The sequence below is a fragment of the Xylocopa sonorina genome, chromosome 6, assembly GCF_050948175.1.
Source record: "Xylocopa sonorina isolate GNS202 chromosome 6, iyXylSono1_principal, whole genome shotgun sequence".
In the NCBI taxonomy this organism is placed as follows: domain Eukaryota; kingdom Metazoa; phylum Arthropoda; class Insecta; order Hymenoptera; family Apidae; genus Xylocopa; species Xylocopa sonorina.
The window spans coordinates 4,759,009-4,782,619 of NC_135198.1; the positions used below are offsets into that span (position 1 = coordinate 4,759,009).

The window sequence follows — 23,611 nt, forward strand, 5'->3', positions numbered from 1 at the left end:
CATCTATCAAAGTCACATTTATCACACTCTACGTCTGATGCGCTTGACACTGCATATAAAATCACTTACCGATTTGTTCGGAGAAAACCTAATGCACTCGTAATTTCACTTTATACGAGATTACGGGGAAGACTGCACCTAGAGCCAATTAACTTAGAACATAATTTCATTGGAACGTTACAAAATATATATTATTACTGACAGGATGTGTACTTATTTTTAAAATCATACATTCCTCATTCTTCATAAAGTATCACATCAAATGCATTGAAAAATATATAATTCCGCTAAAAAAAAAGGTAAGAATGACCTAACTTCTATTTGTAATAAAAGAGATACTCCACAAACCTAAATTAATCCAATACCACTTGTTCCAACCAACAAAGTAACAGAAAAACATGAAACCACCTTCCGTAACACGCAAATCGCCAAAAGTCACGGTTACCGCCGAGCAGTCATTAATGGATCATGCTTCAGCAGTTACAAGATAAACGAAGGTAAGAGCGCAATTAGACGAACAGGGGTTGACGACAATTTCCACCTGGTGAGAACGAAAAAGAGTGGAAGACCGCATCGCGTGAACCACGGACAGAGATGCGCGTCCAACGTTCGCCAACCGAGCAAGGACAAATCTTGATACGTGTCTAGGATGATGGAAAGCGAACGCCTGTCCGGCGTCGTCCGCGAAACGTTTCGCGCGAGTTTCACCGGTGAAATGCAAACCATTCCTGCGACTGGCGACCGCTGAAAGTGTCGGTGAAACCGTCTGGCTTCCACTAATAAATACCCGCGTATCCGTTTGCGACACGTTCACCAGACGTCTTCGTTCACTGGCTGACCAGATGCGTGTCGAAGGGTGCGTACGCGACAGGATGTCTGCTTTTCCTGTTACACATTTCCCTCCTGCAACGAGCACTTTCGTTCGTGGCTACTAGATCGGATACTCGATGGAGAGATCGTGCTTGGGAAAGGAGAGTAATGTCAATTTTGTAGCGAGATCCGTGTGGGAATCAGTACCGATGAAGTCGAAATTGGCGACACTTAGAACGATCTTGAACAACCCCCTTGACTTTCTCAAGCCATATTGAAGAAGAAACTATTCTTTCAGGTTGCACATGAAATATTCGAATTTTATTAATAATTAAATTGATACAAATGTATACTAATAACGTCTTCTAAATAAATGTAGAAAAATTTATATATGTGAAGAAAGTTTGCAATTTTATGTTGGAGCGCATTCATTGCAGCGCTGAGGTGCATAAGGTTTGAACAGCCTTGAACTAAAGGATTCGAGTAGTAGTAGAAGATGCAATGAAGACACTATAATAGTATTTACTATATGATTAGTCTATAATAATCCCTTGATCTTTGTCATCTCGAATCCAACTAAAAAGAAACAATGATACATACTACAGAACATTATAAATTAGACCTTCCATTGATCCTGCGACAGCCATTCTCTCTAAAATCATCGAAATTACTCAAAACGATAAACTACTAGCTATTCTTCAAGAAAAAGTTTCGAATGGAACAATTCGATACTCATTTTACTACTGAAACTCTAGAAGTACAAACTAACAACAGTACGTATATACAAAACGATGTTCCTTTGTATCAGCAACGAGACCAGCTTTTACATAACTTCACGATGGCGGCATCAAAACACTCGTTTCATCTCTGACAATAATTTCCTGTCTTTTATTCCCGCTTGAAACCGACGTCTCTGCTGATACAATAAAATTAGCGAAACGTAATATCGCGCAACGATCTAACAAGCTACAGTAACTCCAGAATCTACCATGAACGCGTATCTATAAAAGAATCAACATATAAAATAACCAACCTGGCGTACCAACCTATCTCGCTCCGCGCATCTTATTCGAGTTCTCCGGCAATCCGGTTACTGAAAAACCACCTGCGCAAACATCTGCATCGATTTACGCGACTCGTCGAGAATTTTATGCCGTCGATATTAAATGACTGGCTGTATTCCGCGGTTACACGCGAGACAAAGACTAGAAACAGTCATTGTGCGTCGAGCATAAAGAATCATTAGACGCGATTTACGCGGGTCGCCTATTGGCTCTTCCGTGAAACAAACGATCGAAGTTGGCGCAAGTGGCTCGTCCGAGCAACTCCGTTCGACGGTGGAACGTTAAACAAAGTTCCGATCGTGAACCACGACTGAATGTAACACGTGAACAGCTTTCAATGCCAGTGGCTCGTTTCCTTCGCGAACAATGGACGCGACAACGTAACGTATCACTTGCTTTGGCGTCATTTGGTTCGCGTCACCTGAGCTGGTACCATTTTATCAATTTCAACGTTACTGATCGTTAAGAGAAAGAATGCTTGTAAGTTACTTTTCAAGAACCGAGGGTTCGCCAAATTTGTTTGTCGAAATAAAGTAACAAGAATAGAAGTGGTTGTGGGATTATCAAGGATCAAAGCGAGGAGCAAAATATTTTCTTTTAGCTATAAAAAAGAGTCTTTAAATTAGCTAGAGAAGCTTGTCAGATTCGGATAAGTTTGCTAAAACGAAAAGTTCGCGGCTAATCCTTGAAGGATCTCGAGTGCGCGATGGCTGAAGGCTGTGACGCGAGGGTTGCGAGCCGAACGTATGCGCAGACCTTTTCGCCCAAGGTTGCAGATGTTCCTCAGCTTTATAGAATGCGTAGGCGGTCGTCGCGGCGGTGGTTGAGCATTGTCCAACTCTGAATGCGACATCAGACTTGTGATAACTCGACATTAATACAGAGAGACCCACTGCCTTCGCGGATATAATACTCGAAACGATCGTGTCGCCGGTATACGCGACTTCGTGCTATCGCGAACGCGAACGTCGCGCGTTAATTCGCGTGTATACGAGCGACGAAGCTTTTTTCTTCTACGTGGATACGTGCGAGATTGGACTCTCCTCTCTTGGTCCACGATACTTCGTGACAAATGAAACTGTGCTCCTTTCATTCGACACGCTGGCGAACGGACCGCTGATTTATTAATTGGAAGGAACGAACGGATTGAGAAAGATTTCACTCGACCCGTGTTGTTCCCGCGATTGTTAACTGTAATACAATATTTCTTTTGTCGGTTATAATTCCTGGAAGTGTAACGAGACCAATAGTCTTCTTTAGGATAATTGATTGAATTAAAAATAATTGCTGCAACCAATTAATGTGTGTATTTATTGTATTTAAATTAGATCTCTAATGTGGCTAGTATTATATCCTTTTTTCATTCGTACTTAGTTACTTCAAATATTTTCGGTGAAAATGTTGTACTAATAAATAACTGATGCACTAGATTTTTTTTAAAGTTAATTTTCTGGTTAGAAAAGGAATTTTCAAATTATAGATATCTATGATGCATCTGTTAATGCTTATGGCAAAATTTGGCAAATAATAAAACCATTCGATCGTTTGAGCTCCCAAATAAAACGTTTTTTTAATTAAAATTTTCCACCAGTTACGTAAAATTCTGTTCTCGTCTGGCAATCTGGTGTTCTCGCATTCATGTCATTTAATTGAAATCGCGTGACCGTGCGTGAGAGAAAGCACGTAGCCGATCCGGATTGCGGCTCGAGGGAAGGGATCGAGTAATTTCAAATTCCCGCCAAACGTTCGCATTCCTCCCCCCTAACCGAATCCAACCTGCGCACGTACAATCCGCCATGTCTCACTGTTTTAAAATGAAATTTTCGAACAACGTCCGCGCGCGTTCAACAATCGAAACAGATGTCTTTATTGTTCACTCACCGTAACGAAGAACAATGCCACGCACAGTTGTAACAGATGGAACAATCATTCGGACTTTCTACTTTTTAATTTCAGTTTTAATCCTTCGAATCGATAAAAAAAAGCTGCTGTACGCGTTGACGCGGCGAACCGTAGGAATGGTTTTGAAAGGATCTCGAGTTGATACGCTTAGATTAATTAAAAAAAATGATTGTTACGTAAGTTTCGCAGGAGCACACAATGCGTCTCTTCCATCGATTGAATCCTGTGAATTTCGCACATGTACGATCGCTGTTAACATTTATCGCATTGTGAAAGAACATCTTTTTGCTTTAATTAAGCCTCATGAATAACCACTCGGGCATTCTCGAGCGTGCACTTTTACCAATTTATCTGAACGACGTTTTCATCCGTTCGTCGATCTTCTGCAATGCTCGAACGATTAATATTCATCGTGAGTATTTCATGGTTCTCAACATTATATTAAACATATATATTTATCGCGGAATACCGAGATATTCACAACATATAGTATGAAAAGTTGTGAGTCATATCTGCTCTACCAAATAAGAAATTAATTTTAAGATCGATTGGGGTAGATTTTGTACTTTATCTGAAAAATCGTTCATTTCCCCCAAAACTGACGATAACATTTAAATTCAGCTACCCAAAGAGTCCTAAAATGATAAATTTTAACTAAAACCACGGTACAACTCTGTCTCCTTCACTCTATTGCTTCATACCGATCAGAGAGGGTAAGCGAAACGCGAGATGTTCGAATATTCTAAAACGCTGTCGAGATTTACAAAAAGATTGAGGAACACTGTTTCACGTGGCATCGAATAACAACGTTCATCCACTCTTTCCAACGTCTCTGCTCACCCCATACCTCGCAAACACCCGTTTGTTTATACGCCTCTATTCAGATGCCTGCTCCATCGTGCCACTTACCTCTTAAACTATCTTTTGTCCGCCACTCTAGACGCTCAGCGCACCACCCTATCGCGACAACTAATTTCCATGCGCTTGTGGAACGCGTGTGTAACACCCTACGAATTCGAAACGGCTGCTAACGATTTAAAAGGTCGTTGGCACCGGCCCCAGTGACTTTTTTCCACGGAATGGAACTTCTCTATTCGCGCGAGATCGCTGCGAACGTGTGTCCCGCGCGCGTCGACTGGCATCGAGACGAGCTGTTCGCCTAAGCGAACCGATGTCCTTAATCGGTCACGGGTAGAAGTATAATCGTTACGTTCCACGTGGAACGCGCGATGAATCAGAGGCGATAACAGCCGAGATGAGGCTGGAAATGGGGATTATGTAAAGGGTACGGACGATGGATGGAAAAACGGGGGAAAAAGAGCGAATTAAATTGCCAGCCAGTCATCGACGTCAGTTGGATAATGAGGGATAAACAAAGGTCCATAATCGCGTAACACGCTTTCTAATACCGGTCTGCTCGGACTTAGAAGAGTATCCGGCGCGTCTTCACGTATGTTAAAAGTAGGACGCGTTTGACTAACGCTCTTAGGCTTCAGGCTATGTACTACGGATTTGTTGAACTTATTGGGAACTAAAAATAAGTTAAAATTAGTAGAAAAAATTATGTATACCATTTAAATTCGAGTTCTGTAATAAATGCTTTCAGTAAAAATTAATAAAAAGAAACTTGTATCCCTTGCTCTATTCAAGTTAAACTACTTCAAACGTTTAAACTCGTCGCACGTCTGAAATTGTCAGAAACAGTGCGATCGCTTCGACTTCACAGAGGCTGATCGATCCCATCGATGCACTCTCTCTCTCTGCACTTGCGCCGGGCACTCGAGATGAAAAGGATAATCGCGGGGAATCAACATAAATTAGAAAACCTGGTTGTTCGCCTAATTTATGCGAGACGAGTTCCTTCCACTCGTGCGAGGTTTCGGGAGAACGAGACAATGCGCTATTAAGCGCGCGTCTTCATAACGAGTAGGGCATTACTAATTGAGCTCTGAAGTGTGTTCCTCGGCTAGGCGCATGTACCACCGCTTTCCGGAGAGATCGAACAGAGTTGTCTCGTGTGAGAACGCGATGGAACGCCGCGGTGAAAACGCGTTTACGCGTCCAATCAGCATCAGAGTACGAGATAACGAAAAATAATTTAAACACCGTCTTCCTTAGATAAACGCAGCCTTTTCTTCTTCGTCGGTGTCACGTTACGATACGTAAACACCGTGTTCTTGAAAGATATTTAATTTGGCGATCTAACACCACGTTATTATGTTGTTACACAATTTTTAGCGATTACTTTTCGTAATTATCGCAATCTATTTGTTAACTATTATTATAAGACAGATTAAAACGTAAGATTGGTCCATGAATATGCTGGTCTCATTCTAGATCGTTGATATAAGCGATATAGAATGCGTCTCGAAATTTGAGATAAGGGATTTCATGAAGAAAAAACCAAGTGAACTTCTACGAAAGTCTGTCAATGTTTCACAGTATTTCATAGGGTAAAGATCTAATAAATTTAGTTCGAATTTCCACTTAAATGCGAGGGTTTCTTTTGCTCCAAATTCTAATAGTATTCATTGGAAGTTCTCAATTATAGTCTCATTATATTGTACTTAGTGTATGAATGTGATAGGAAAATCGAATATAAGGAAGTGTATCCGCGAACTTATAAAAATATGCATGAATATGTATAACTTCCATTCGACTGGTAAAAGGAAAATAAAATATATAAATTCGAAATGAAAGTACGTAGTGTAATACTCGGGGTTTTATTTTAATGACTTCCTCTTGCAATTCCTGATTGCACTATTCATAAACGGATACCATTCACCGTGAATTAATTGCAGACATTAATATTAGATAAATGCTGTGGTGAATTCACAAGCAGATGGTTCATCGCTTCCGAACTGCTGACCCACTACCGCAGGACAATTTGCTATTGTTAAGGATAAATTTTGAATAAAATAGCTATTTTAAATAATTCATGAAAACTAAATCAGAATACAAAGTACGCGTCGTCATTTATATAAAATATTCAGATTATAATTAATATTTAAAAACTATATGGGTTTCAAGGAGCATATGTAATCTGTTTCTTAATAGAATGTTAGGATTAAGACATACTCTCGCGGCTTTTTGCTTCTGTGGCAACAACATTCCTCAGATTGTTCGTCGAGATAGTATTGTAGATGACGAACACTTGTCGCTTCATAACGGATTGCAATGAATCTGTTTTGCAAACAGCTCTTATCAAATATCCATTCTTTCGTACAAAACTTCCATACCGCTGACATTTTCAGTAATTAGATTCGTAGCCTACTATTCTTTGCCTAGGAACGAGCCAGTCGCATTTTGTCCACTAATTAAACCAGATGGTTGTGAAACGAAACCGCAAGTGCAGCACTTTGATGCAGATCGTATTAAATATCCGAGGGGAGGTTTCATAAAACATCATCTTGGTGCACTTATCATTTTGCGATTGAATATTTCTTTCAATAGTAACTTTGATCAATTTTTCAGAGCCTTTCATTCTTGTAAAGAATCTACAGAATACACGTTCTGCAAATATTCTTCAGATTTTACTGTACTATAACGACGAATAAAAATTAAATAGTTATTACTTAAAAGAGTGATACTTTTTAATATATTTTAATTTTGCAAGATAAATGTTGCAAGTCAAACACGTGCGTGTAACAATAATTTACCGTGGAATACGATGTGGAACATGAAAACGTAATAGTCAACGCAATATCGGAAATTATTACTGAATGACGTAACTGAAAGATAATTTTGTCATTTAAAAACTCGTTAAAGTGCAGCAATAACTTCGTTTCAGTCTACAAAAATGTATTACTACTAACTGAAATTATTAACGCGCGATATACACGTGTGGCGAACAATTTAACATGATGCAGTAAATTATTGTTCACAGATTTGTACGATCACTTTCGTTCAAGGAATTCGACAAAATTTTACGCGTGTAATAAATAACATACCAGTTTTGTATTTTGCAAAAATTGAGCCTTTAATAAAATGACAGTTACGGTCGAGAAATCATGTGAAATTTTACTTGGATACTGCGGAAACAAGAAATGCACGGGTATATCCAGCCTCAGATGAAGTCTGCATCTGTGCCAATGCGTGCAGTCTTCGACTTCATAAAGAGTCCTTTACAAGGAACAGTATTACCGTGGCGAATTTATGTCCGCATTCACGTATGAGTTATATACAAGTTTTTACGCCTTACCGGCGGAAGTGGCTTGCGCAACCAGCAAGAGGAACAATAAACGCGACGGAATCCCGCGGAAAATATGCAGATCCATTTTAAACTAAATAGAAGAATAATATCTCGATCGTACGTGTTTAATGAAAATGAAACGTTTGTCCTTCCTTCCTTGATAATCAGCATCGTTGATAATACAGATTTCACAATAACATCATTTTCCAGACTACTGTAATACTTTAACATATTTGAAAAATACCAGGAAAATTAGATTTCTTTTATTTCTTCCAGTTGTAATTACTAGATTTTTCTAGAAAATTATTCTAATTATTTTAAATTGTGTTTTTAATTAAATTTTTATTTCTGTGTACACCGTTAGTGAAGATAAGGATTACATTTAATTTATACTATACATTTATGTCTTTCAAAAAACTATATTTAATTTATTTTTTCAACGCTTTGAACTATTAATTATTATTATTAAAGTAATATACTAATGTACTGATTGTACAAAATTTATTATTAAAAATTGTTAGACGTACATTATGCAAAATTTATTATAAATATGATCATCAAAAATCGTTCCACTATTAAACGATTTGAATTCAGAATTTTGTTAGCAAATGAAAAAACAAATATTATTTTAATAGTGAGTGTCAATATATTGTTGGTTCGTCATCCTTGCGACAAATTGGCTTACGCATTACCCGGTCTACGTTTAATATGCCACTGAAAATCTGCGGATTAGGATCTTGTCCGATTCTTTGATTACGAACTTCCGGTTGGTCGTTTTCTGACGTACTGCTAATTTCACTCCTGTGATTTAGTAAAAATTTATTGCTACTGAGCGAAGATAAAAATCTGTTATCCTTTTCGTGACTAAGTCGAAAGACTATATAACATATTAGATCGCCTTATTCGAAATTAATTCCACACCAATATCTTCCACGTAAGCATTCTAATTAAATATGCAAATTACACGTTATATAATTGCATTTTCTATGCAAAATTTCGTAGTGTGCTTTCTTAAGTGAGAATCCATTTTCTTTTCACTGATTATGCATGTCAGCTACATTTCCTATTATTTTCTTCTGTGGGAGGTAACGCATTTAGCAACCATAAAAAAGAAAAGTTTTGTAGTCACGAAAAGGTTAACGCACTATGTAATTGAAATTACTTCTGATTTTAAGCTTTTTTTTGTACATTACCAGCACTACACTCGACCGGAAAATTATTTAAATTTATGCTTTTGCACTTATTGTTTGCGCGTGCTATCGTACGATTCGATCGCTTAAATATCATTAACGATTAGCATTTATCTTAACTCGCAATCTATTAGCACCTTGAACGTTTGTAAAACGTACGTTCGACGGTTTTTAAAAGGATTCATACTTATTTTAAGTGAATAGTCTGAATCTTTTACCACGTGATGCGCGAATTTTTAGATATAAACAGATATTATAATTACAAGCTGCGATTAGATTACCATTTTATAAGCGAACCGATATAAACCGTTAGATGTATACGATGAATAATTAATACATCTGTTGGAAACTTGAATTTTTGCCAGTTCGAATTTCTCAGCCGGGAAATTTCTCGTTTAATGAATACTGGGAGAAACGTGGAATTATACTTTAGTAGAATTTCAATGGAACAGAAAGTAGAGAAATGCTCTGGAGCTACTGTATTCGTTCAATTTATAGTTAATCTTATAAATCGCACGATAAATTTTCCATTAGCCGAAGTTAACAAAAAAATTAATTACCTTTCCTAACTAACCACCTACAGCTAATTACCTTTCTTAACTGATTTTTCATCTACAAATTTGGTTTATACTTTTAAAGCAAATTTTCATACAAAATATTCTAAAATCATAAATATTTACTAAAACATAATAAATATGATCAAAAATATTTTACAGATTTCTCTATTTTAAACGTACCATTTTTCTCAGCGGTTCAAGCGATTCGAACACTCGACTAAAGACCTGCTTAACTAATTTCAGGATCCATGGCGCAAGCGTAACCGTAACCAAAGTGTCCGCCCAAAGCAGTAACAACCCCTAATTAAATACAGTATCAGACTCAAGCTACAGAACCTACTATTACCTTCAGAAAAAAAGAGGGGACGAGCTCGTCTAACCTGTCCACTGCAAAACTCTAAAGCTAGGATCACACTGGCGTTGAAATGATGCACGTCAAGGTGGTTGTCAACAACATGTGACAAAAACTACAGTACCTTCCGTCATTTGACGCTCGTGCGATCCTACTCTAATAGTTATTTACTCATCAATCGACGCACATCATATATCTACATCTATATATACATTCGAGAACTTTTACACCCTAACGCAGGAGAAGAAATGGCCCGTAGGTCCAAGTGGGGGCACCCTTACCAGCTGTGTGCTCCCACAACCCGCACATCTTTCAATAAAGTTTATAGACCCTAATACGGAGTTTCTTTTGTCAGTGGGAGTTGTAAGAAGATTACATACGGAACTTTGTTCGAGTCGTATTTCTTCTAGCTTCGAGCAACCCTCGCTCATAATTTATTTTTATTTCAGATAGGGTGCTATCTTCACAGCTGGGACTTAAGTTCGTGTTACGCGTACTCGAGGGACCAAATCGAAAGAAAGCGCTACTCGATTATAAAACAGAGGGGAAAATGGAGATACACAATACATGTGAATATTATAACCTCATACGCGATACGATATTAATTATGAGCCAATTAAATCCATCCAATTTAATTTTGAAATATTATACGCAGAGTACGTAGAAAGATTTTTATTATTCGTCTGATGCAAACATTATAAAATCCTTGCGCCACGTTACATAACGTGATCCTCTATCGCCAAATTACAGAGAAGTTGGTCGTTCCGTCTTATTAAACCAACACCCATAACCCGAATAGGAAATATCGAGACGAAAAGAAGTGACTAAGGAACGGCTCTTCCAACGCGAAACGCCTGAAACGTCGGATTAACCAACGTATTAATTACGTCTACGATACTCTAAGAGACGTCCGTCATCCCATAACGCGATAGCGTGGGCATTTCCATAAGCGAGATTAGCGTCGCGGAGGACGATTGAGCGGGCCGACCGGAAAGAAAGACGTTCGCTGGAATACGCGGGACTTTATGACGCGTCGCGATCCTCCGGGGAAGACCCGTAGGACGAGCACTTTTACTTTCGAACGCTATAAGTAAAACCGCGCGTGACTAGCGTCATTGCTAGCGATGGGACCAAGTGCAACTGCATCCAGCTATCAAATTGTTCAGAAACATATCTGACTAAAAAAAGTAGCGCAAGACTTCTTAACCGATTCGATTCTGGATAAAACAGTTGGGTGGTCAGAAAGTATGTTTGAATAACTGGAAATCTTAAATACTTGACGATAGCGAGTGGCTCGAAGTCACTTAGCTATCGGATGATTGTTTAGAACAAGGTACGAGAAAGTTTAGACATGGCGAGCAACTCGACGCTAGGTTATCTTAATGAATAAATATTAATCCTGGGGGATCTGATTATGGATCGAGGAAGACAAGAGCGGTTTCTGGTGAGAGGACTGGCGCTACTTTTTCCTAAGATCCACTTAAATCTTGATGTAGTTAGTGAATAATGCCGATTTTCAAATGGATCACGATCTTTGGACGAAGACCTTACATCAACGATTCTGCTGTCTCATGCGACTAATAGCAGAGTAAAGTACATTGGCGACTGACCAAGTGGAGAATACATTTGTGCTAGCGTTGCATGTAACTCTAGAATCATTCAGAGTTTGCATATGCTGGATCTGGAAAAATGCTTTTTTCTTTGTTGATAATTTAACATCAGCGATGCTTTCGATAAATACACATCTGTGGTACAGTTTGATGTTTTCTTACAGATACAAGATGTTAAACCAAGCACGTACTTGTCCAGAATTCGAAAGCTTCTACAATCTAGTTTCTACAATCGAAACATATAATTTCTATTGGAACTGACTCGAATTCCTGAGTACGCATTGGACTCGATCCCATCTCTAGTCGTCGCGCACCTCGCCGCGGGAGACAGAGTCGGATGGAACGCCCACGAAACGCACGAGCTACGTGGGATCCGACTGAAAAGTCCCTGATGCACGCACGTCATTCCACCCAAAGCCTAATCATCGACGCATTGTACGCTCGCCTATCCTCTCTCTCTCTCCCTCTCTGCGCGAGCTTATAAAAGGTATTAAAGAATATCGGGATAGAACGCGCGCTGGAGCGTTGCTTGATGAGACTGCGGAGGGACGTGGCGAGCAAGCGAATGTAAACGCGACGGAGGATGTAGCTTGAATTCTGTGATTCATACGATTACCCCTCGGAATACGTAACTGGAGCTGAGGTTGGTATGCGAGTTAGCGATCAATCGAAGCTGCGGGCTTTCGTGACGATCCGATTAATCGTGTCTAGGACAAAACTGAAGCGTATGCGGGTGGAATCTCGCCATTTCTTCAGGGGACGCAGGATTACTTGAAATAAATTTGTACCTGGTACTCTTTCGATCGTCGAACGCGCATCATCACTTCTTATATCTTCGATTTGCATTTTAAACAATTCTGGAGACACACAGCTGTGTCGAGCAATATAATCGAAAATAAACTCCAACGTATCTGTTTGATAAATTGTACTTATGGAAACAGATTCTAACGGAGAATTTAAATATTTCAAACTAGATTTATGATTTGAATAGCTGTGATTCACTATTAGGATCAAGGACCTTCGACCATCAATGGTTTTATGAAATTTTACAAAATTAGGATTGGGAATTAAAGAGCTTAAAATTGAGGGGACCAAGACCTAAGACCGTAAGTTTAATAGTTATTGACGTATCGTAAACCCTAAAATCGCGCAGCACTTAACGGTTTCCTTAACAGGCCAGTGAGCTCATTGCCTGTGCAGGTTTTCCCAGGAATCATCGATCCACAAAATTCCCCAAAACAACCTTATAACTACCAGCAAAAGTCTGCATCTATGCACTGAAAATTTTTCTATCAATATGTCTAGAATTATTAAAAACCCCAAATTAAACTCCACTTCTCCAACCCCTTCAAATTTCACGTCGATCAAACGCTTACGCTTTTCGAGAGAACATTCCTACATTCCCCTAACAAATATTACACAAACACATCTTCAACTATTATCTGTTGCTCGAAACTTGCGTAAACATAGCACAATTAAAAGCACCACGCTCCCTCACCCCCAACGATCGATCATAAATCAAACACACGTGTGCGCCCAAAGGCGCAGTTTCGCAGCACGCGAGTGAAGTTCGTAAGATACAACATTATCACGTACGCGATAATGCAGCGAGAAAATTCGAGGATCGCGGTAAAGTATCACGTAACAGGAGTGTGTCAGTTCCGTGAACCAATTCGAAGCTCGCCTAACTAACCCCATTAATCTCTCCTCGTCCTATCTCCCGAAACATCTGACTTATGCTCGTCACACCCAAGGAGATTACGAGCAGAAATTAATCAAACTGTGCAGAACGACAGAAACTTTTCATATTACCGAACTTTATCTCCGCCGACATTGTTACGGTTTTATCGACTTCCTCCTTAATTCAACTTCCACCTAGAACCATGGCTTGTCGTGCGTTCTCCAAACACGTATCTGCTTCCATCACGATTCCTTATGACCTCGTTGAAATTCCGACATTTACGAAATTGAGAACACTGCTGCGAGTAATTTGTCAGCATACCGCATAATTTATCAATTTCGTAGACGACATCTAAGAGCTACTAAGTTGTTCACCTCTAAACCATTATAGTCATAGTGCTTCCATTCTGTCAAACTAATAACCAACTAAATATCGACTAAGTACATTTACTAGCCTAGCCACGTTCTCCCAATAATCACGAATCCTTGTAAACTCACAAACTCCGTATTAATCCATTAATCCTTTCAGCCCCTTCGATGAAAATTCGCTTCGTCGAGCAATACGCTGCTTAAATAAAATCCACGATGCACCCAACCGCTGGCTGGCATCACGAGACAGTAGTTGGCCGTTCGTTCTCCCGTAATCGAAATTTTACAAAGCTTATCGGCACGCCACAGTCGCCCGGTACCCGTGGCAGCCATACCGGTGCCTGTTCTCTAGAACCGTACCACACAATCGACCGAACACCGAATCCATATTCCGTGCCAGGATGCACCTGCCTACCTGACAAATCGCCCAAGTTATTCTACGGCGAAGCACGATCCACCCTTTCATTAGAGCCGAAGAATCTGTAACGAGAACTAGGTGGACGGAAGCAGAGGCGAGCCACCCCCTGAACATGTAACCACGAGCACAGTTCTCGTTTTGAGTTAATTCTCTATTACTTTAATTTCTGATTGTTTAATTATGTGGGAGAAGAGCTTTTATATGAGGCCCGAAGAATGTCATCGTACCTCCACTTTTTGGAGGTTGTACTACCTTGTATCGATAGAATTCAGTTGGTGGTGAAGTAGCGAATGTGTTCAGGTTTTAAGGATTTTTAAAGATATCCGATCTTTTCGCGCCACAAATTTTATCATTTTCTAAACGAACACAGCTCCAATTAGCATTTCATCTCGCTATTTCTCGACTGTTATCTTACCTAATAAGAACAATCTGAATCAGAAGGCGAACGAGTCTCAGAGGAAAAAAAGGGTCAGCGAAAGCTATTGCACTCTCGAATGCAACGAAACAAAATCAGGAACCTCTCGTTTCCTTCTTATCCGCGTAAGCGAGATAAAAGGCGCACGTAACGCGCATTCCTCCCCGCGGGCAATGACAAAGAGCGGTATAAATAACAGATGAAATTAATATTTCAACGTGCATTAGCCCCGCGAGGACTTTCTCAAATGAGGTGATCGATAGATACGAACGTACACACACGTGCGCGAATCGAATGAGTCACGATCAGACGTAACCACCGCGGCTTGGTAGAACGCAGCCTGTAATCAAATCGGATCTCCGTACCTACGATCCGGTGAGCGAGACGCACGCTCGTGAAAGTCTGGCACCTCGCATTACCAGCAAGAACTCGTTCGGTCGCCAGCCACGCTCTATGAATATGCATATGATCATAATCGAGTCACTGCGTTTCGATAGAAATTGAATTCGCGCCTACATCGAGCGCTATCGAATCGACAATTCGAGGCGTCGAACGGTTCAGAGGCACGCAATGACCACCGTCAATCGCCTCCAATCTGCCAAAATCTTATTGCACGTGGCATTGGATATTCGAACGATGGTCACGAGTCGTGACCAACAAATTCTAATACCAATTCATAGTTTCGATTATTTATGCGATTGTACTTCTCATCCATTTTTTTTCATTTTTTAATTCGAACGATTAACTTTCCATGAAGTCGAGTAATCTGTTTTATGAACTGGTTTCACTAGAAATTTTCCAAACTTCCGCGTTTTTATATTAATTATTATGTAATTATATTAATATAAATATCAATATGTTATTATAAACTGAATAAATTTATAGATATCTAATACTATAAACATTTAAACAGTTAAAATAAGGTAGTAAATTATGATGAAAATAGTTTGACTACTGAAATCCTAATTTAGTCGTGACAACAAGATAATGATGTTTGATATGTAGTATTTATCCAAAGCAAGCAAACTGTTGTACAATCTTGTGCAAAATGGAAACAGCTCCAAATATTCAACATTTTCTCTACTACTTATTAATGGTATTTTCGCTAATTGTTACTAACAGTGATAAATACTCTGCCAACACACAGATTCTAGAGAAGCAAAATACTTTTAACGTCGCATTAACAGAAGATTGATAATACTTAAATATATGCCTAAAAACAATTATGAACCGATCACGAGATACCTCGTGTTCTACTTCTTTCGAACCGAGCGAGTAATAATGGCGAGACGATGAATAATAAGGTACTTTTTTTCGAAACGATCATTTCAACCGAACAATTAAATTAACACTAGTGAATGCACGCGGTTTAAAAATCTTATCACAACATGTTTTCATTTGTTTCGTACAAAATTAAACTACCGCGTCCGTGCTGTAGTCTTCATATTAATTAAAGAACATGAAGGGAGGACGTATCGACCCACTCAAAGAGTAGCTGCTCTACAAAGGATAGAAGAATTCTTTCCTTAAGAAGGTGTTAAAATAGAAACGAACTTAAATCAATATTTTTAATTTTATTTTTAATTTACCATCAACTACAAATTGTTTTATCCTTTTCAACACACCTTTGAAGTCAGTCTTTATTAAAAGAAAATAAGAATTTCGAAGCAATCCAAAAACAATGCCAACAATTCTTCAAAATTGCTTCAAGAGATTTATACATATACTTTTGATTAAATCTGTCTAGCTTACAATTATCAATGTGCTGAAACCTATACGAAAAAAAGTCGAGCAGCTCGTAGAATACGCAAAAAACCATTATCAAAGACATTCGATGGTTCTCGCCGAAATGCATGCTAAAACGCACATCCATGAAGAAAACAAATAAACCTGTCGAATCGAAAACCACCTTCTTCCATATCAACCGATCAAAAGTGAAAAATGCGATTTACTTCCTACGATTTTCCCTAGTAGCCTTCAGTTGCTCCCTCAACCGAAGAAAGAAGATCTGTGCTAACGATACGTTCGGTAAAGTTCGAACAAAAAGTGATGCGTTACATAAAATCAGTGGCAGAAGCATTGCGAGCATACGTTACACAGTTCGCGTTGCGATAACAGTCGAGAAAGTTCGAACAACAGGCGACGCGGCTATTATTTTGTTGCTATTATTATTTCCTTCCGGCCTGTTGAAAAGGTGCGCCGTAGCTACGAGGAGTTTAGCCGGCTCTCGCGCGGCGCTGTCGTGCCTCTAACGATCCCGCGATTCCTTCCTCATTGCTGTCGGAAGCGTGTTAATTACTGTTCTCTTTTTTCTTTTTTAGCTTTTATTGCGCACCATGGGGCTAATTCGATCGGGAAGACCGTAAATCGCGGAACCGAGCGAGGAACTGCGAACGGTATGAAAATCGATCGGCACGGTTCCTCGCGATGATGCGGCGTAACGGTAGCGCGAAATGGATGCAACGTTTCCTACGAGGAATCACATCGACAAATCATTTCACTTCGCGTACGCAAGGATAAGGACTTCCTTTCCCTTGCGATCGTGCCTTTAACCTCGAGCATCTTCGTTCTGCCGGCAACGAGAAGCCTTTAGAAGCTACTTTGCGTTTTCTCGTTAGACCAGTCGATTTTGTTGAGGAAATATCAAGCGATGAAATTAAATTAGTGAAAGAAGAGATAATTTGTAAGCATTTTATGAATGAGATATATAGGGTTTCTATGTTAATTTGCATTTAAAGGGAAATATAGAAAGGTCCACACTTTACTTAGATATGCAGAGATGTAACAAGAAAACGGAACTATAAAAGCAGATCATGCTTCATATTTATTACTTGATAACGGTAGACGGTTTTAATTTAATAGAATCGTAAGTATGCCACCGTTAGTACGGACCGAGTGGGCCGCAGTTTAATGACATTATGTTAATAAAACCTACGAAAGCAGAACTGGAACTAACAATGGATTAAATCGCGAATAGGGTCAATCTGTTTGCAGAACTGTGCTCCGTGATTTTAAAGGAATCAGACAACTACCGAATTAGGATAATGGGCCTTTTAGAAGTTGAAAAAGTCAAGCAAACGCGTGTTCTTTCCCTTGGTTCAATTGATATGAAAATTACCTACTTCTGACCTGAAATCTTATTGAAAATGCGAAGCGAATTAGGCACGCCTACGTCGTTAAGGGACAATGAAGCAATAAAGATAATTGTGTAGCCAGAAACAGCCATAATTATACCAAGTGCAATTAAGAGTACTTTCTTCTATACAAAGGGTAATCAGTCCTTGTGAAATTGTCTCTGTAGAAATCCCTTTTTTGCGCCAAATAATTATTATTAATTACTATTGAACATTCACATGCGTTGTACCGAGTTAAAATTAATTGTCCAAGGGAAGCAATTTCATGATTTCATTAAAATGATATTAGAAACAATAACAAGCCCTACAATTGCTTTATTTCCTAGTTACTCACGTGATACCAGTTCTCGACTATCCTAAAATTGATCCATGAATGTGATATCATTGCATACACTAATAATAATAAACAACTAATCTACATGTTACATCGTTCCAAACCAAAGTGAAAAGTAGAAAACGGATAAAAAAAAAATTTGAACCAACATCGGGCAATTGATTCTCCTCGCAATAAAAAGGATGAATGAACCAGCAAAAGTGAAAAGTGTATTTCACCGCGTTTTAGAATAATCTGCGCAACTTTTCCCTTCGAACGGCTACTTTCTAATCCGAACAGCAGCTTCTTCCGAAGAGAATCCGCGTCACAGACGAGCAATCAGCCCGCAGGTTCGCTCGTCCGTGTCGCGGTTGCCTCGTCGAATAAGGGTAAAGACGAGTCGACCGGTCGTGGCCGTTTCCGGCGGCATCCGCGAGTGAGTACCGAGGGGCGACGCTCGACGAATTTAAACCAACCTCAATAACGATACCGTTACCGATTTTTAACGCGGTCACCACGCGACTCCTCGCTCGGCTCTACCGAACGGAGGAGCCGCAGGATGCGCCGCGATCTATCTCTCGTTCGCCACACACATGTTCTCCATGTGCATCCGACGTCTTTGCACGCGGAAAGCTGCGGCTTCCCGAGCGTATCCCGCGAAAACCAGAGCAAACGAAGAAGAAAGTCCGCTTCCTCAACTATAATGTATTGATTCGATTCTGCTTGGTAAACTAGGAAGTGCTAGGATAATGGATTACCTTCTGCTTCGACAAACCTTGTGACAAGCTATTACACGTGCTATTTTTCAAAAATATTGAATTTCCTACGAAGTTTTTTGCGGAACAATCCCACGGTTTACAATACTTTCTACTCTCTAACATACGCGTTTCAAAATAAATTACTTCGTTCTCAACTCTTTCAGTCTTAGTTTGTTACTGGAAACATCAATTTAGCAAGGTAAAATCTGAATCATGCAAGACTTTACAATCGAAATTCAATTAATAAAAAGGTATGATTACTCTAACTATATTTAGCACAAGAATAGACTGTTATATGTATTATAGTATCTGTTTATAATTAGAAATGATCAAATATTCAAATTACTTGAAGTCTTTGGCAACGACTGTGATAGCACAGGTTTGCAAATAGATTAAATCATGTTATCGTCCTTGCCTCGCAACACGGATTAAATAGCTGGCCGAATGCAATCATTCAAATTGCGGTGTAATTTTCGAGTTAACAAAACGCTTACCCGATCGTACTCGATCCACTAAATCCGCTTTCACCGTTTACGGAGCTGTGCGGATAAACCTCTTGACGATCTTCGCTCTGAATATAGACCAAAGGAACGGTACGAGACTCTTGATCTCTAAGCCTTTCCGTTTGCCATCTAAAGAGTACTATTATTGTAGTCATTCTTCGTGAAACCCTCGAGCGTTCACCAACACTTCAAACTCAACGACCGTCTGAATAATGCTCGAAAAATTGCACTACTTGTGTTTCGCACAAAAACATAAATAATCGACTGTTTCATCTATTTAACCTCTGTCAGTCAAACCGATTCATTCAACAGTTGTTAACATGTACAGTCGCTTTAGAAATGTAAACTCAACTGTGATCATTACTCTGGTGTAGAGTTATATTTTTTAGATACTTGATGGGAGCTTTGGTTTTTTACTGATATATTTTGTTGTATTAATAGAAATACAGATACTTTATCTTAACTCTTTCAAGACTGATGAGATAACTCGACAGTGACAAATCGGACATGTTGGAACTTATAAATTCTATTCTATAAGATATCGACACTTGGTCGGTAATATAGGTCGTGCAATTCCCGACAAACTTCTCATTCTTTAATTTCCTCATCGAATTCTTATCTTTATTGTAAAGAAACGTCAATATTTGTCTAAAATATCACTTATATAGTAAATGGGGAATTCTAGTAAATGACTTGGACTTTTTTAAACTTTTCTGAAGCCCAAAATATAAGTGAAAAAAAGCCACACTGCGAGCTGAGAGTTAAAGAAATTGTATATTCCATATCGAAAAAATAGATAGTTTAAGAAAGTCTCGTGTACCTATGATTACTTGTTTCAAACAAAATCTGACTTGAAAGAATTAAGTAACTGCTGTCTTAATTTTTTTAAGACATTTGCAAAGAATGTCAAATTCAATGTAAAAGAAAAAACATAATATGTAAATACACGTAACATGTTATCGTGTAATAAGCTTTCATTTTTACGATTCAAAAATAGGGGGTGTAATTGAATTTACCCTAAGTGCGAGGACAAGGCTTCTCTGAATTCCAAAATGTTTCCTGCCACAACACTTTCGCGATTTAATACGTTTACGAAAATCCCGTTCGTAGTCATTGCTTCGGTGGTATTCACGGAATTTGAAATCATTTGACGAGGTTCGGTTTGAACAACCGTGGTGGCTGGCCGGTATGCGCCTGCAAGGAAGCCTGATTAAATTTCGTGGTGCACGAATCGATAAATATATTATGTTACTGGATTTCCAAACCGCGTATATAAGAAATTCAAGAAAAACGCGAACAAAAAGGGATACGCATATACTCTTCCTTATTTTCCATAACTAAATTTAAATGATACAATTAATTTACTCGGCTTGTACAAATATTTAACGATTTAACATTTAATTTATTTAAATTTGCTATCTGTATTTTGTTTCAAAGGCGACCAACTTGCAAACTTTTAATAAACACCCAAAGAAATCTTTTTCTTGCATAATTAAGTACAAGTTTTTACGAAAATCGTCTGAACTATAATAAAAAAAAATTCCGAACGATAAAACGCAAGTCTAGACGTAACGACATACAATGAATCATTAAGCACAAATGTTATTGTACAATGACAGAATCAATAAACCCCTATGTATGAATCAACCCAACCCTAACCCCATAATAATCGATGTTTCAAAGTACTTGTACGGTTGTTCGTGGTAGACGTCGAAGGTACTTCAGAATCGGGCCTTGTGGAACGGTTCGAGGGGTCGGTATGGGGTTCGTGCCACCCCGTTTGTACCGCACGGCTCTCTGGCCTTTCGACCGAATCTCCATCTTCCGGTACCGTTTGTTCATTGATTCTGGACACTGACGATTGGAGATTTGGTCAATAATTTTGTGCGTGTACAAACGAGCCTACGCTTGAATGTAAATTATCATAATAAAGGCTGCAGGCGTTTTACGTGAAATTATGTAGCAGAGTTGCATCATATATTGTTATGATTGTTATCATTTATTCAATGCATTTTACGTTCGATTTGTAGATTCAACGTTATTTTATTTTTCTATAATTCTAAAGTTTACTATTCAGTTCGCTCTTAATTGTTGGAGCAAACTAAATAGTAAACTTTAAACTTGCATTGCAATATTTCATATGTATACGTATTGGGATATTATAGGGAACTTTTCATTAATTCGTCATTCGTCTCAAGAAGAAATATCGAATTATAAAAATTTTGTTATTATGAAAAATCATTGGATAAATCGTAGTACAATTAATAATATCTGATTAACATAAGATTGCATAAACATGGATTTACGTAACTATATGCATAAATCCATATATGAAAGTAAATAGTGAAGCAATTATCTAAAAAATATCTCATCAACTATTCGTGATTTCAAATTTTACTTATTTCACGTGTGTATAAAGGAGAAAATTTAATTAACTTCTTCCAACCGCTGAAACGCACGTACCACGTGAAAAAAGAAAAAATGAAACTCTGCTGTTCGTGCAAAATAAACTCCTCTACTATGCTTTAAGCTAACGTCCGTAGAATAAAAGTTTACCGCTTGGGATTTCTAGCATCGCGCGATTTAACATGCTCTCCGTGATTTCAGTCGCTTCGGAGGAACAGGCGATCGCCTCCCCTTCGAGTAGAACTTTTCCTCCGTTCCTCGATCTCATCAAACGTTTCAGGTAATAAGCGACATTCGGTAGCTTCGTTCTGATCTGTTCGTTATGATCGCTAAACGAGATTTCGTTCGAAAACAAGAGAAAATATCGCGACACGTGTAACATTTGCACAAATCGGTTGAAAACAGCTTGTTTATTCGGAAATGATACTAATTAAAGCAAAAAATCTGAATACAGTTAACGGCCCTTTTAAACTCCGCTACCAAGCTTGTGCTCCAAAAATAATTTTATTCTCATCTGGGTTGAATTTTTTTTTTTATTATGCAACTTACTGTAATTAGTAATTTAACGTTCAAGTGCTATGATATGTATAACTTTAGTGCTTCGAATACTCGCTGAAATTTTAGAATACAAGTGAAATAATAGTTTGTGTACTTTGTAGTTTCAGTTAAAAGCTTTGAACTAGATGGCAATGAAAGTGTGAAATCGCCAATGTGTAAAGGATCGATAAATCTGATAAAAAGAGTGGCGTTAATTTAAATTATAAGTAACCACCAACGTTAAATAACCTATTGCCTCTCCTTTTTTCCGAATGTCTATTCATGATCTCGATCTTATAAACTCGAGTCTGTAATAACATCCTATATCAATAAAAAGCATATAAAAATATAACAGATCTACATAATTTTCTTGTTTCTTATTTAAAAATATATTTATGCGAAGTTCATACTAAGATCATCAGATAAACCTACTATAAAAATATACCTAAGTCATTAGACTATCCATTATCGTAATTCACTTTAAAGACAATGATAAGATGACAGTTTACGCATATTAAAATATATAAAAAACGTAGACCAACGAAGTGTTTATAGAGTATAAAGCAAGAAATTCAATGATTGTGTGCATGTACATCATAGGGGATACACACATGAACAACTTAGAAAAAAATTATAGCAGCAAGTACTCCTTGATATGCAACCAAAGTAGAAACACTTATTAAACTACAAACATATCAACCTATTAGAACACTTCAAAGAAACTAACAAAAATAGTCGAAATAGGAACGAAGGTCTCACCTTCCTGGTTATATTACTCGCTACGGACATTTTCGTGCTCTCAACATGCTTATCAACAGAATTCTGCGAATCTGACCTTTCTGTATCATCCGTAACAGAAGAATTTTCAGACACATTTTCTGCTGACAACCTATCATTCATATCGAAAGTCAAATGAACTACAAAAGGCCACGCGAATGAAAACAAGGCGTAGCTCTCAGGTTACTTGTCAATTTCCAGATCTTACGAGTTGACATTACCCATCAGTTATTATCGACCGTCGCCTTTTCTTGTTTCGACCTGCGTTGTTTTCTTTCATACTTTATACGATTTCGACCTTAGAAAATACTAGTCGAACGACCTTTAATTGCAGGGAGCGACAATTTGATGCTTCAAATTTCGCGTGAATTATCATGAAAAATGACGTATCAAATTGTGTATTACTCCCGAATAATGTAACACGTATAACATTGATTCGCTAAAATTTCACATCCTATCATAACTTGTATCAAACAGGTCTATATAACGCTATCGATAAATGACACCCACCCCACTATTTATACTAGGAACACGCAATGAACAACTCATTTAAAAATCGTGGTAAACGATTCGCTTCCGAAATATCTAATACGTTACGTATGCTTATCAGCAGAAAATTTCGTA

The 23,611-nt window shown here is 38.4% G+C and overlaps 2 protein-coding genes across 4 annotated transcripts in view; both read right to left on the minus strand.

Moving 5' to 3' along the window:
• Positions 1-23,611, minus strand: part of Jvl (javelin-like) — a 104,919-nt gene that overhangs the window by 80,569 nt on the left and 739 nt on the right. The gene's annotated exons all lie outside the window — the stretch shown is intronic.
• On the minus strand, positions 8,610-23,110 carry LOC143424852 (uncharacterized). Its single transcript, XM_076897209.1, has 6 exons — positions 22,970-23,110; positions 21,856-21,986; positions 20,954-21,114; positions 20,284-20,461; positions 19,259-19,396; positions 8,610-8,769 (listed from the first exon to the last, which is right to left on the minus strand). Exons 1-6 carry the CDS (start codon positions 23,108-23,110, stop codon positions 8,610-8,612), a joined length of 909 nt encoding a protein of 302 aa, XP_076753324.1.

Coding starts and splice junctions, on each gene's coding strand:
- LOC143424852 (XM_076897209.1), bottom strand. CDS start 23,110: ATGAATGATAGGTTGTCAGCAGAAAATGTGTCTGAAAATTCTTCTGTT. Junction 21,987..22,969: donor CGAGTAATATAACCAGGAAG/GTGAGACCTTCG, acceptor CATAACGAACAG/ATCAGAACGAAGCTACCGAA. Junction 20,462..20,953: donor TACCACGAACAACCGTACAA/GTACTTTGAAAC, acceptor GCTTCCTTGCAG/GCGCATACCGGCCAGCCACC.